This window comes from Salminus brasiliensis, chromosome 1 (assembly GCF_030463535.1).
Source record: "Salminus brasiliensis chromosome 1, fSalBra1.hap2, whole genome shotgun sequence".
NCBI lineage: Eukaryota > Metazoa > Chordata > Actinopteri > Characiformes > Bryconidae > Salminus > Salminus brasiliensis.
The window spans coordinates 78440291-78452480 of NC_132878.1; the positions used below are offsets into that span (position 1 = coordinate 78440291).

Consider the following 12190-nt stretch of genomic DNA (forward strand, 5'->3'; position numbering starts at 1 on the left):
TCTTTTTGAAGGCTGTTGTGTTGCATATTGTAATAGCAGGCTTTCTATTCATTGACAGATCTTAACAGGAGACAGATATTTGCAATCAGCTCTCTCTCTCTCTCTCTCGCTCTGTCAGCCTTCCTCACTCAAACACACAGCTTATGCATTCTCCAATTTCTGTTGTAATTTGCACAGTGCACATCACCCTCGCTGTCTGTGGGATGGAGGAAATAAATCCGGGATGAGGAAATAAATAATGAACATACAGACAAGAGGAGAAGGATCTGCGGTGCAGAAGGGGTGGAAGAGGGGGAGGAGGGGAATGGTGGGGGCGGAGAGAAAAGAGCCCTGGCTTGCCTCCAACGCTGACGAAAGCAGCTTAGCCCTCCCAGTTACCATAGAGACTGTCAGAGGCAGCCACCAGAGAAGAGAAAGAGAGAGGGAGAGAACACCGACAGGCAAAGGCAGGAGCCAGAACCACGGGGAGAGATTCAGAAGGAGAGAGTCAGCTGTTAGAGATAGAGACTAAAGTGAGTGAGAGATAGAGAGAGAGAGAGAGAGGGGGGAATTTAACAGAGCAGCCATGATGGAGGCTCAGACCGACTGTATTGAGCCACCTCCGTGTGAGCCCCAGCCATCCGGAAAGATCAACAAAGCAGCCTTCAAGCTGTTCGGCAAGCGCAAGTCCGGCAGCGGCATGCCAAGCATCTTCTCGGTCAGGAACAAAGGAGAGGGTGGCAGCAAGACCAGTGGCAAGGAGCTTGCAAGGAGCAGAACCCATGACGGCTTATTGACAGATGTGCCATCAGAGTTGGAAGGGCATAAGAAAGAAGAGTCAGTCAGCAGTGAATTGCTCCACAGTGCTCCTGTGGAAGGGGTATCCCTTGCCCCTGTACGCAGTGCAATCACCAAGTCCTTCAGCTTCTTTTCCCTGCTGCGTCGAAACAGCACTCGTGTTGGGGATGGAGCAGCCACTCTGGGGCACAGGGGACGTGGGCTGAAGGGGCTGTTCAGCAGCATGCGCTGGCGTCGCAAGCCCCCACCACGCGATGACTCCTCAGAGATTCAGGAAGTAGCCAAGGAAGTGAAAGAAGGAGATGTTATCTTGCCCTCCAGCTCCAACAGTGTGGACACATTGAAGGAGAATGTGACGCTTACATTAGAGCCCACAGTGCAGGTATTTGAGGAGCGCCCCGCTGAAGACAATTCTGGGACGTGGGACAACTCTTTGCAGGAGTTAAAAAGTAGCAATGAAGAGTGTGGGAAGAGCTCATCTTCCCTGGTACAGGAGATCACTGAAGAGTCTCCGGCTCCCTCACCAGTCAGAGTCCAAACAGAAGAACCTCTCAGGGCCAAACACAGCAGTTCAGGGTGCCAGACTTCCATACCAGCCTGTGCTCTGACCCCTCCACTGGAACACGGCTCAGTTGACCCACCATCTGAACCCTCTGTTGACCGGCTCTGCTCTATGTTCACTGATGTCACCTCGCTCAAGAGCTTTGATTCACTGACAGGCTGTGGGGACATTATTGCTGATCCAGAAGAAGACTCTGGGAATGGGGGCAGTGCTACCAGCAGTGGGACAGGAAGCAGCAGTGGTGGTTGTGGGGGACGTAGGGTGATCGGAGCAGCAACTGAGAGATGCTCCCCTGTCAAACCTCCACTTCCTCCACAAGTCACCACCCTAGCATCCATCTCTCCCTATATGTCATCCCACCAACGAGTGTGTCCACCCCCTAAAAAGCCACAGGGCAGTGGGATAGTTGCCTACATGGGCGGAGGAGAGGAGATGGCCAGTCCAGAAGGTGTGGATGACGCAGACATGCAAGGACTTTGGCACATGCTACCCCAGAGGGGGGATGATTCCCCAGCTCTGTCCCGTACTGATCCTATACTTCATCACCCACCAACTCGGCAGGAGAAGAAGCAACCTCAGGTGAAAGGGTTGGGACTCAGTAAGATACCTGTAAGTGGAATCTGCAAACCGGTAAAGCAGCAGTCTGCCCGTCCTTCACCTCCACCCACTGATAAAGAGCTCCATGATGCCCCACCCAGTGATGAAGGGTACTGGGATTCTCCCACACCTGGACCAGAGGATGAGGACAATGGTTTCCCACGGCGGGACGGCCTGCTGAGGGACAGCTGTTCCGGAGACGCACTTTATGATCTTTACGACCTTGACAGTCCTGGTGCTGGCGGTTCAGACGACGACGATGACATGAGTTCGCCCACACCTTCCACAGGTGATCTCAAAATGAGTCCACCTTCCCAGAACCCTCTGACTTCCTCCTCTTCTTCCTTCCGTTCCATAAAGGGCAGCACCAGTCTTCCTCGTGACTCTAAGATCCCCATCAGCGTGAAGCAGACAACGCCATCCCACTCATCCAGCCAGGGGGCACTGTCTTCCCCTGCAAGCCCCACCTCAGGCAACCCTCCCACAAAGACTAATGCTCCACCACGCACACGCATCCCAGTCTCCAAGGTCCCTGTCCGTCGCTCAGGCAACAAGAACATCAGCACGGCACAAAACAGGAAGTAGAACTCCTGACCAACAATGCAATGATTCAGACAATATAGACCCATCACTGAGAGCTTTAGGCCAAAACGAGTGTTTCTAATTACGCCAATGGTTCTTAATCCTGGCCGAGCTCCACCTGCTGTGCACGTTTTAGCGTTTTTCTTCACACACCTGACCCGATTAGTCGGTTTAATTAACTGGCCCTGAGCTGAAGATGAAAAACACTAAAATGTGCAGGGAACGGGACGCTCTGGGACCAGGGGCAGGAACCTGTGGATTACACTGACAATTTCCTCTTCAGCGGGTCACACTGTAGGATTGCAGGATTCTGTATCTATACACATCTTCCTGTTTCTTTTGTTGCATCAGTACAACTAATGTCTTGTAATATGTCACATATTACATGTGATGTGATGATTAGTGCATATGTAGAATGCTCTGCAATATGTAACATATTACATTTTTAATAATCTAAGCTCGTTTGATTTCTCTATTACGCCTGTCGATCTGTGAAAGGACTGCGTCTGTACCACCCAGCACAGCGAAAAGACTACGGAAAATCACTGAATCTAAGAATGTTCTTTTTTTTGAAACAAACAACTCATCCAACATGTCCCTCTGGAAGTACTCTTCCTCCTGAACCAGCAACCAACGGAGTCTTTGGCTCCACATCACACACACACACAAAAAAGTACACTCTGGGAAACACAGCTGCAAACTCTGTCTCTCTGGGATTTACGAAGCAGAATCAAAATGGAAAACCCTGCAGGATGAGGCAAGGCCGAGGACTTCAAATACCCCAAACCAAGCTGCACAGAATTTCTATTCCTCAATCAGGATCAGGGAACGCAATCTTCTATTTGAAACGCTCTTTTTCTTACTGCTTGAGACAACTTCCTATGAAAAACAGGTGACTTCCTAAGAAAACGTCTTTTTATACAGAGTTCTTCCTCACATCTTTCTTACTCTTTTTTTACAAGACAGGTCTCACTGTGGACATGTAGACTGTTTGTTTTCTTGTCTCTGCTGGAAAAAAAAATGAAAACCTGCAAAAAAGAACAACAACAAAAAAAAGAGAGCGGGGTCAGGAGTGCTCCCTGCTTACAGTGACTTCTCTGATCTGGAATCACTCACTGATCTGGAGATGTGAATGTAGCATGCCGTCACTCTAGACATACACACACATACACACACCTACACAAGTCTGTATTGCTCTGCCTGCAAACCGCTCCATGAAAGAGAGCGAGAGAAAGATAAGCTAGAGAAGCCAGTCTGGGTCAAAAGTCAACCGTCTTCCGCCCTGCAGCCATTCTCAGGGAGGCTGTGGGTCTCCCGTCCTTCTCTGGGCACAGACTGACCCTGCTTTTAAAAACAGCCTGAGGGTCCGAACCAGTGGGAGCACATAAGGTCATACTTCAAACACTGTCAGTGCTGGACGTTTGATTTGTTTTCCCTCTGGTGTTTTTTTCTAATCTCTAGTCTCACTGCTCTGTCTCCTTGTTTGGGTTGTAACAACGTCCCTCTAGAAAAGACCCGCCATGATCTTCCTCTTGTACGCAACAAGTCCTCCTTTTTTGCTGTTTTTCCACTAATTTATGAATAAAACCACGCTGTGAGTATGCCGAAGCGGTGGCTCCCGACTTGTGAATGTGCGAGTGTCCATTTCTCACATGCCACAGGGCCACGTGGGCGGCCAGCCACAGAGATGTGTGAAGTAGCAGAGATGCAAGGGAGTGAAGTGCCTGCAATTGAGGCCACTTGGATAGGTGCTAAATAGGCCTGTCAGATGGTGCAGTTATGATGGTGAGTCCAAACCTTGTTATAAGGTGAGATGTGTTGCTGATGTTGGTGGTGCTGGTGGGGGTGTGGGGGTGTGGGGTTGATTCAGACCTTGTGGTCTGAATGCAGAACGGGGTGCATGCGGATGAAAATATGTGTGTGGAGGGGGGATTTGGTGCAGTCTCCACTGTAATAATGTGATGAGAAGCACCCTTCTACTAATTTTCTCTCTCTGCAGTGTGGATCCTTACATAAATGTCTTATGTAACAGCATCCCTGACAGACCGTAGTGCATGTGCATGTGTATGTTTGACTTGACTTGATGTTTCCATAGCTACCATGGCTTGACAGATTTTTGTCAATGTATGCTCAGATCTTAACTGGGTCGTTGTGGATCCTTCTATGTTAGGCATTAACTGTAGTTATGATGGGAGTATTTCAGTAATCTCCATTTCTGTGTGTGTTTATATGCATATGTATGTGGGCCATGACTGTGAGTGTACGTGTGTGACTAATGGTGGGATGCCCCAGTTTTCAAAGACCTGATTCTGCGAGCTGACAGAGAGAGAGAGGGAGAGAGAGGGAACGAGAGAGCACAATAACTCAGCTAAAAAGACAAATGAGAAGAGAACAATGTAAACAATGACGTGAATAAACACACAGTAGGTGTTCGAGCAGGAGTGTATACCGGATTCTGCTGACAGTGTATTGATACTGGAAACTGGCCAATGTGTGTCAGTGTGTTAGAGCCCATGGACCCATATGGACAATAATATGGAGCGATTGTGTCTGACAGCTGAGACAGAGTTGGGGGGTTGGTGGGAAGCTGTTGCTCGTGCTCTTATTAGCCTCGTATTCCACCTGGGGACCATGCAGGCACCTCTGGGCCAAAGCTGCTCCCTCTCTGCCGCTGACACTGGGGGGGAAGCAGTTAATGAGCCATTGGGCCCACTGGAGCAAATCCATACTTCAGCCAGGAATTTGCAATCAGGGAGAGTGAGGAAAGCACAGGCTACACAATAGTGAGCACTGCTATGGATGTGAGAGGTGATGGTTTAAAAAAAATAATAATAACAATTTACAGGCTCCTGAGTGGCCCAGCTGACTACGTGTGGGCTGCATTATTAGGAGCTGATCCCAGGTGATGCCACATACATCTCTGGCCAGGGGCTCATTAGAACATGATTATCATCACTTTCAGGGTGGGTAGGACTGAGCTCTGTTACTTGATGTCAAACCAAATCAAATCAAATCAAATTAGGTTTATTGTCAAGTCATGAACCCAGGTGTACAGGTGAGTAACAAAATGAGGTCTTTGTTCCTCACAGTATAACATGGATATAAAATAGTAAAATATAAAAAGAAAAATACAGAATATACACACATTAACAGACAGTATACATAATATTACACTGTTCAAATATGCAAACAATTCATTCAAGTTATTAATATACAGAAGATTGCTAAATGCATATAGGCACTACAGTAAGGTCTTAGTGCTGTGCAGTGTGACTGGGCTGTTCCAGGTGGTAAACTGCAGGGTCCAGAGTGTGTCTTATGTGAGTGAAGGTATGGTGTGGTGTGGTTTGTCTATAGAGTTCCATAGTAGTGTTGATTGAGGTAAAATTTGTGTGTGTATGTTGGGGGGGGGGGGCAAGTTCAATGTATTCTGCTACTTACTGTTCAGTAGCCTGATGACCTGTGGGAAGAAGCTGTGGCGCAACTGTCCAATATTGTTGCGTTAGCAGCAGCTTAAAAATATGCACTTAATTGAAGAAAGCCGTCTCTCTCCCAGCAACATGATAAGGTTTGAATTGGCAGAAACATCAGCTATCAGAATAATAAAAATAAATGAATAAATACATATATACATTTTGCTAATATACAAAATTCCTCTTTTCACCAAACCAATCAGTAAAAAACAATTAGGCTAATATATATATGATAAATTGAACAAAATCAGGTTTCAGTATGGTCACTTATGGTCACTGTCAATTAATATTTTTATTTAAATTTAAAATTAAAAATGTATTGGCATAGAAAGTGACAAACTACAATGACTTGTCTCTCTGTTACCAGATATCATTTTATAGCCATACACTAATCCACTAAGCATTTTGTTGTTGATAAATACAAATCTGCAATCAAGCATAGCTATAAACACTTATTACATATTCACAAATTTGTGTTGGGATGTTATTAGACTTTAGCATCTATCATGTCTGTTTTGCTCTGTTCTGTCCATATTTAATCCAAAGCATTATGAGGCATAAATCAGGTGCATAATTCCAGCACAAAACTTTAAAAACTTTGTGATTGATTTGAGATGAGGAGTAAGTGTTTTTTTTTTCATTTGCCAAACTATCCCTTTAAGTGTGTGTGTGCTGTGTAAGCAGCAGGCGAGAGAGATTGCCAAAGTGCTTTTGGAGGGCTTTGGCAAGCAGGGATCTTGAATTTGCTCACAGAGCAGAACAGAGAGTAGATACAGAAGAGTGCATTTACACAAATGGGTAAAAGAGAGCGAGAGAACCGGTGTGAAAGAAAGCTCTATTTCAGCAATGAGTAGACGATTGTTCTGAGAAAATTAGAAAATGTCAGCCAGTTCATAGATGAAGCCGAGGCAAAACAGCAACCACACTCACAACACAGTATGTGTTGGTACACGATTCTGTGGTGATTTACTGTGATAGACCTATTCAGAAATACTAATATTGCTTCACATTTTTCATTGCTCATAGATAGGCCTAATCTCTGTATGTAGCCTCTGGTCACTGGCATGCAAAAACCTTGTATCTCCATTGTTCACTTTCCACATATTGACATTGAGTTAAAATCTCAAGATCAAGATCAATGGAAATGCTCCAGAATGATTTGGAATAAAATATTTTTATTGGGTTCCATTGAAAGTTCAGAAGTAAAGTCCCCATTTTGGGGACTGCAAGGTTTTTTGCAGGACAGTGACAATATGATCCTTTGCCACAGGCAATAATCTCCCAGAAAGCAATAGTAAACACACTGACTCAAAACCTACATATAAGAGAAGCGAATTGACAGATTGATTCTGCCCGCAGACTTCCTTTATATTTAAGTTTTTTTATTATGTTACTTTCCCCTGCTAATCAACTGCACGCTGCATATACAGCAGACTGCAAACAGACTGAAAAACACTGGAGTATTCCTTTAATTTGCATTGAAGGTCGCAATCCCCCTTCCCATTTTAGTTCTCCTCTCAGAACGCTTATGTTCCTTCATCTCCAGGGGAGACTTGAACTAGTTGCCTAAAAACTTCCTGAACGTTTGCTCACTGCTCAAGGCTCTGCTTCTCTCTGAGCCTGAAGTATGGGGGGTGAAAAGTGCTCTTAAACTCCAGAAAAGCTGACACACAGGAATCTCCAGCTAACACTTCATCTCTCTCGCTCTCTCGTTCTTTCCACTGTTTCACCCTGAGAGTCCTTCACACAGAGCTTCAGCTGCATTAAAGTAGGACTGAGAAAAGGTCGCGGCATGTATCCGAGCAGCCCAGACACACAGATGATATATGGAATAAATAATTATTGCATGGGATATAGGTCTATAGGACTATACAGTACACAATATATTATACATGAGGTATATAAGAATTACATTAAGTTTCAGATACATATATGGCATACCTTATTATATACTGTACATATAAGTAGGATAAATTATTATTTAATATATGTACAGGAATAGACAATACTGTACATATTATATATGAGTTAGTAATCCATTTAGGTACCTATAATAACAAAGCATATTATATACATATATATGAGATAAATAACTGTAGTATTTATACATTCCATAGACATCCCAAGAAAAGCATGTCCTAACATAACATGCAATGACTGTGTGATGGTACATGAGAGCATATGATTGGGGGGGGCAAGGGTGGGAGGGGGGCATTGAGAACCTGCACCCCTTCTTTCACAGGCTTGTCCCACTACACAAGTCTCCATGGCAACCTCAGTAGGTCACCCAATAAGAGGTGGAGGTGGGGCTGTGGGAGTGAAGCAGGCCCACTGAATATGAGGGAGCTGATTGGAGTGAATGTGGTGCAGAGTGTGAGTTTAAGCACATACAAACACACAGACCCACTGATACACACACTCACGTGGCACCTCTCATGCAAGAAAGGCAGGCTCTCGCATTTCATGTATTTCTCTCTTTTGCTGCTGCAGTCTCCTGAGATTAACACCTCGCACATAGTGCAAAAGGCTTTAACCCCCCCCCCCCCCTTACACACATACATCCATCTTTCGACAATCACACAGCTGATATACCGGCCTATAGTAGCCTAAACTGGCCTTTCCCACAGATATAGTGTAGGCCTACTAAGAGTACAGTCCCAAAGGATGACGTCATATTCTGAAAAGTAGGTCTAACTCCTCTCACGATATTGTAGAGTGGTTGTTCCATCTTCATCAATAAAACATTCACATCCTTTGCCATCTTTTTGGTGTATTTCATAAATCATTCACTCTGAGTGGTGGGAACAAGGCGGAAAACAGAGCGAATCGTGTAAGGATATTGTGTAAGTCCGTAAGGGCCAAAGATGTGTGTGTGTGTGTGTGTGTGTGTGTGTGCGTGTGTTTTGGTTATTGAGGTCAATGTTAGGGTCGAGTTAAGTCATAGAAAATGATTAATTATTTATCTGAAATTCTTACATAATACATACGTGACATATTATTACATGTAAGTGCACACATACATATAATAAACATAGGACATAATACTGCATATAGGTACATTATTTGATATAATACATGAACCAGCCATAACATTAATACCACCTTCTTGTTTCTACACTCACTGTCCTTTATATCAGCGCCACTGACCATGTGGGAGCACTTTATAGTTCTACAATCACAGACTGGAGTCCATCTGTTTCTCTGCATACTTTGTTAACCTCCTTTCACCCTGTTCTTCAGTGCTCACGACCCCACAGCATCTGCAGTGACACTGACTGGTTTATTAGTGTGTGCTGCGCTGGTACGAGTGGATCAGACATTTGATCAGTCCACTGGACTTGTTTTCAGTCTGCTTTAGGCCTGTTAAGATGTTCCTTTGAAAACATCCGACCCTGAACTTTGTGGCAAGGATGCCGGAAAGGCTTTCTTCTGATGACTCCTCCATGAAGGCCATATTTATGCAGGTGTCGCTGCACAGTAGACTAGTGCACCACCACTCATAAGTGCTGAATCTTCTTCTCTGGCAAACTAACGAGCACTTCTCTCTGAAAGTTTTCTTAGTCTTTCAAACCTCAATTTGACATCTGCTTCTCTTGTTAACCTCCGTTTCTTAATTACACTGTGAATAGAGGAAACGGCTGTCAGAAAATGCTTTGCTATCTTCTCCTGCTTTGTGGATATCAGATATTTTCATTTTTACAGTGATATGCAGCTGCATAGAGAAGTCTGAAGCATGGTGCTCCTTTCCTTTTTACTCTGAAACTTTACAAAACACAAACAATACAGTAATCTTGCGTCCAATTTTGAAAGGAGATTGTATGTGAGTGTGTGTGTGTGTTCATAGCCATACCACTGCATTAAGCTCTAACCCACTGAGAGCACTTGGTTTGGAACTTGGCCTGCAGTTAATCTCTGCAGAGATTAAAAAATCAATCTGATCAATACGCTGGATCACGCTGATCTGTCATGTCAACTTAAACATCTCGTCCCATTTCCCAAATCTCCATTCTGGGCTAGGAGAGAGGTAGAGGGCATAGGAGGCTAGGGAAGACAATATTTTAATCTGGAAAATTGTGTTCCCCTGGTGAGATATATACATTCCTTTTTCTTTTTCTTATTCTTTTCCTCCAGAGCTTTATTTTGGATGATTCCAGAGTATCTTCAGTGTGCACTGAGCAGTTGAGTCAGTCTGAATAAAATCAGATAAAGTCAGTCATCACAGACCATGATGCACACTTCTTTATACTTGGTAATAATAAAATAATAAAACCCATGGCTTTTAAGAGAGGTCAATGGGTTGGTGCTGAAGCATGAGAGTATTGCTTTAAGTATGGCCTAGATAGTAATTATCATAGATCAGAAGTAGGGAACTCTGGATCTAGAGGATCATATTCCTGCACAGTTTAGTGAATTGTCCTCCTGAATCACACCTGATTCAGCTTGCGCATTAATAGGCAGGTTTGGTCCTTGTGTTAGAGAAGGGAAAATTCCAAACCATGCTGAGCTCCAGCCTTCGGTGATATTAACAACAAAAGAATCAGCATATGAGGAAGCACCACATGCACAGCACATTCAAATATAAAAGGAAGAGTGAGAGCATTTGAATAAAGAAGTAAAGAACCCAAATGCTCTGGAAAGGTGAGCTGTGTAATACTGAAGCGGTCAGAGCAGTGGTGAGAGGAGCTCTCTCCCATTGCATTACCTGCTCACAGACAGCGCAGCCACAAATGCTTACAGACTTACAGTAGTGTCACATGGTCAAGCCAAACAGCAGTTACATAAGAGGTAGTAAGCCCACAGCTGGTGCATCTCTGTGTGAACTTATCACACTGCCCCGGCTAGCACTAAACCAGCACTCACCAAGCACTGCATGCATAACAGCCGTAATGACACTTAGAAGAGGAAAATATGGGTGGGGGTGTAGCGTATCGGACCCACACACAGCACAAAGCATCCGGGTGGATCTCTATGACTGTTCAAAAAGCTGGAGTCGATGTTTTTAGCAGTATGAATCTAGTTTGGCAGCAGATACAAGTGTAAAATAAATCAATAAGCCTCAAGAGGACTTGGGTTAGTCATGACCTGACAAAACACATCATAATACACACAGATATTTAATAAATCTTTGCTTTTTATGATCAGTACTAATCACAGCAACTGCTTTGTTAAGCAATGTAGATTAACAGTAGTCTATAGTATAAACAAAGATTACTCCACAAACAACTGCTGTTTTTAGTAAGTGCGCTTTATAAGGTGCTTTTATACATAATTGTATCAATGTGTGCTTTCATATGCTTGTATACGTAGTGTTTTACAATGATTCAGAAAGAGGCTCAGTCTGGCTCAGATGTACTATAGTATTTGTCTTTATAATGATATAATGAAGTGATTATCTGCGATGTCTCATATTTTAAAAGTGCAAATCTTGTGGCAGATAATAAAATTTTGTAAACACAAGACTAACTAATATCCTATATCATTATTCGTTTTATTATTTTGCTTATTTATTATTTTAAATTTTACTATACTTAGCCTGGATCAATCATCCTTACAAAACATACCTACTGAGCATTAATCTGAAGCTTCCACTACACTGTCAAACTGTGTTATTTAAGGTTAGTATAGCTGTTTTATGTTCATGTTGTTCAATGTGCTAGCTAGAGTACCAAGGGTTCCACCACAAAGCTTGAAGAAACAAATCTAGAGGAAACCAAAGACATTATGGTAATTTAATGCTCAATGCTAAAACACAATAATGAATGAAAACTGTTGTGGCAGTGTATAAAGAGCTATATGTTGTTGTTGTTGTTTTAATCTTGAAAATGTACAGTACAACAGAAAAATATGTGTACGTATATTATCTTTATTTTGTAGTGTGATATACTGTATATAGTTTATATTGTTTTTGCTGTTTTTTACTTCATAATTTATTGTCTAAAATATAATTAATGTAAATAAGTCAGAAACATCCATAATGAAACAAGACAAGACACAAAAACAAACCACAGCTGTCTAAGAAAAACTAAGAACTGGACACTGATACATACATTCAATGCATGCAGAGACAAAGGACAAGTTACGGTATCCATCTACCTCTATATATAAAAATCTAAAGAGGAACAAGGAACACCTGGGTGGGATAACAGTTGGATAAGAGCGTCAGCTAAATGCCATAAATATAAATATATTAATATATAAA

General features: G+C 43.2%; 1 protein-coding gene across 1 annotated transcript; it reads left to right on the forward strand.

The window, feature by feature from the left end:
- Window positions 1–418: 418 nt before the first annotated feature.
- Window positions 419–4126, forward strand: amer2 (APC membrane recruitment protein 2). The gene has a single exon (XM_072658106.1). It carries the CDS (start codon window positions 566–568, stop codon window positions 2519–2521), a length of 1956 nt encoding a protein of 651 aa, XP_072514207.1. The 5' UTR covers window positions 419–565; the 3' UTR covers window positions 2522–4126.
- Window positions 4127–12190: the final 8064 nt, after the last annotated feature.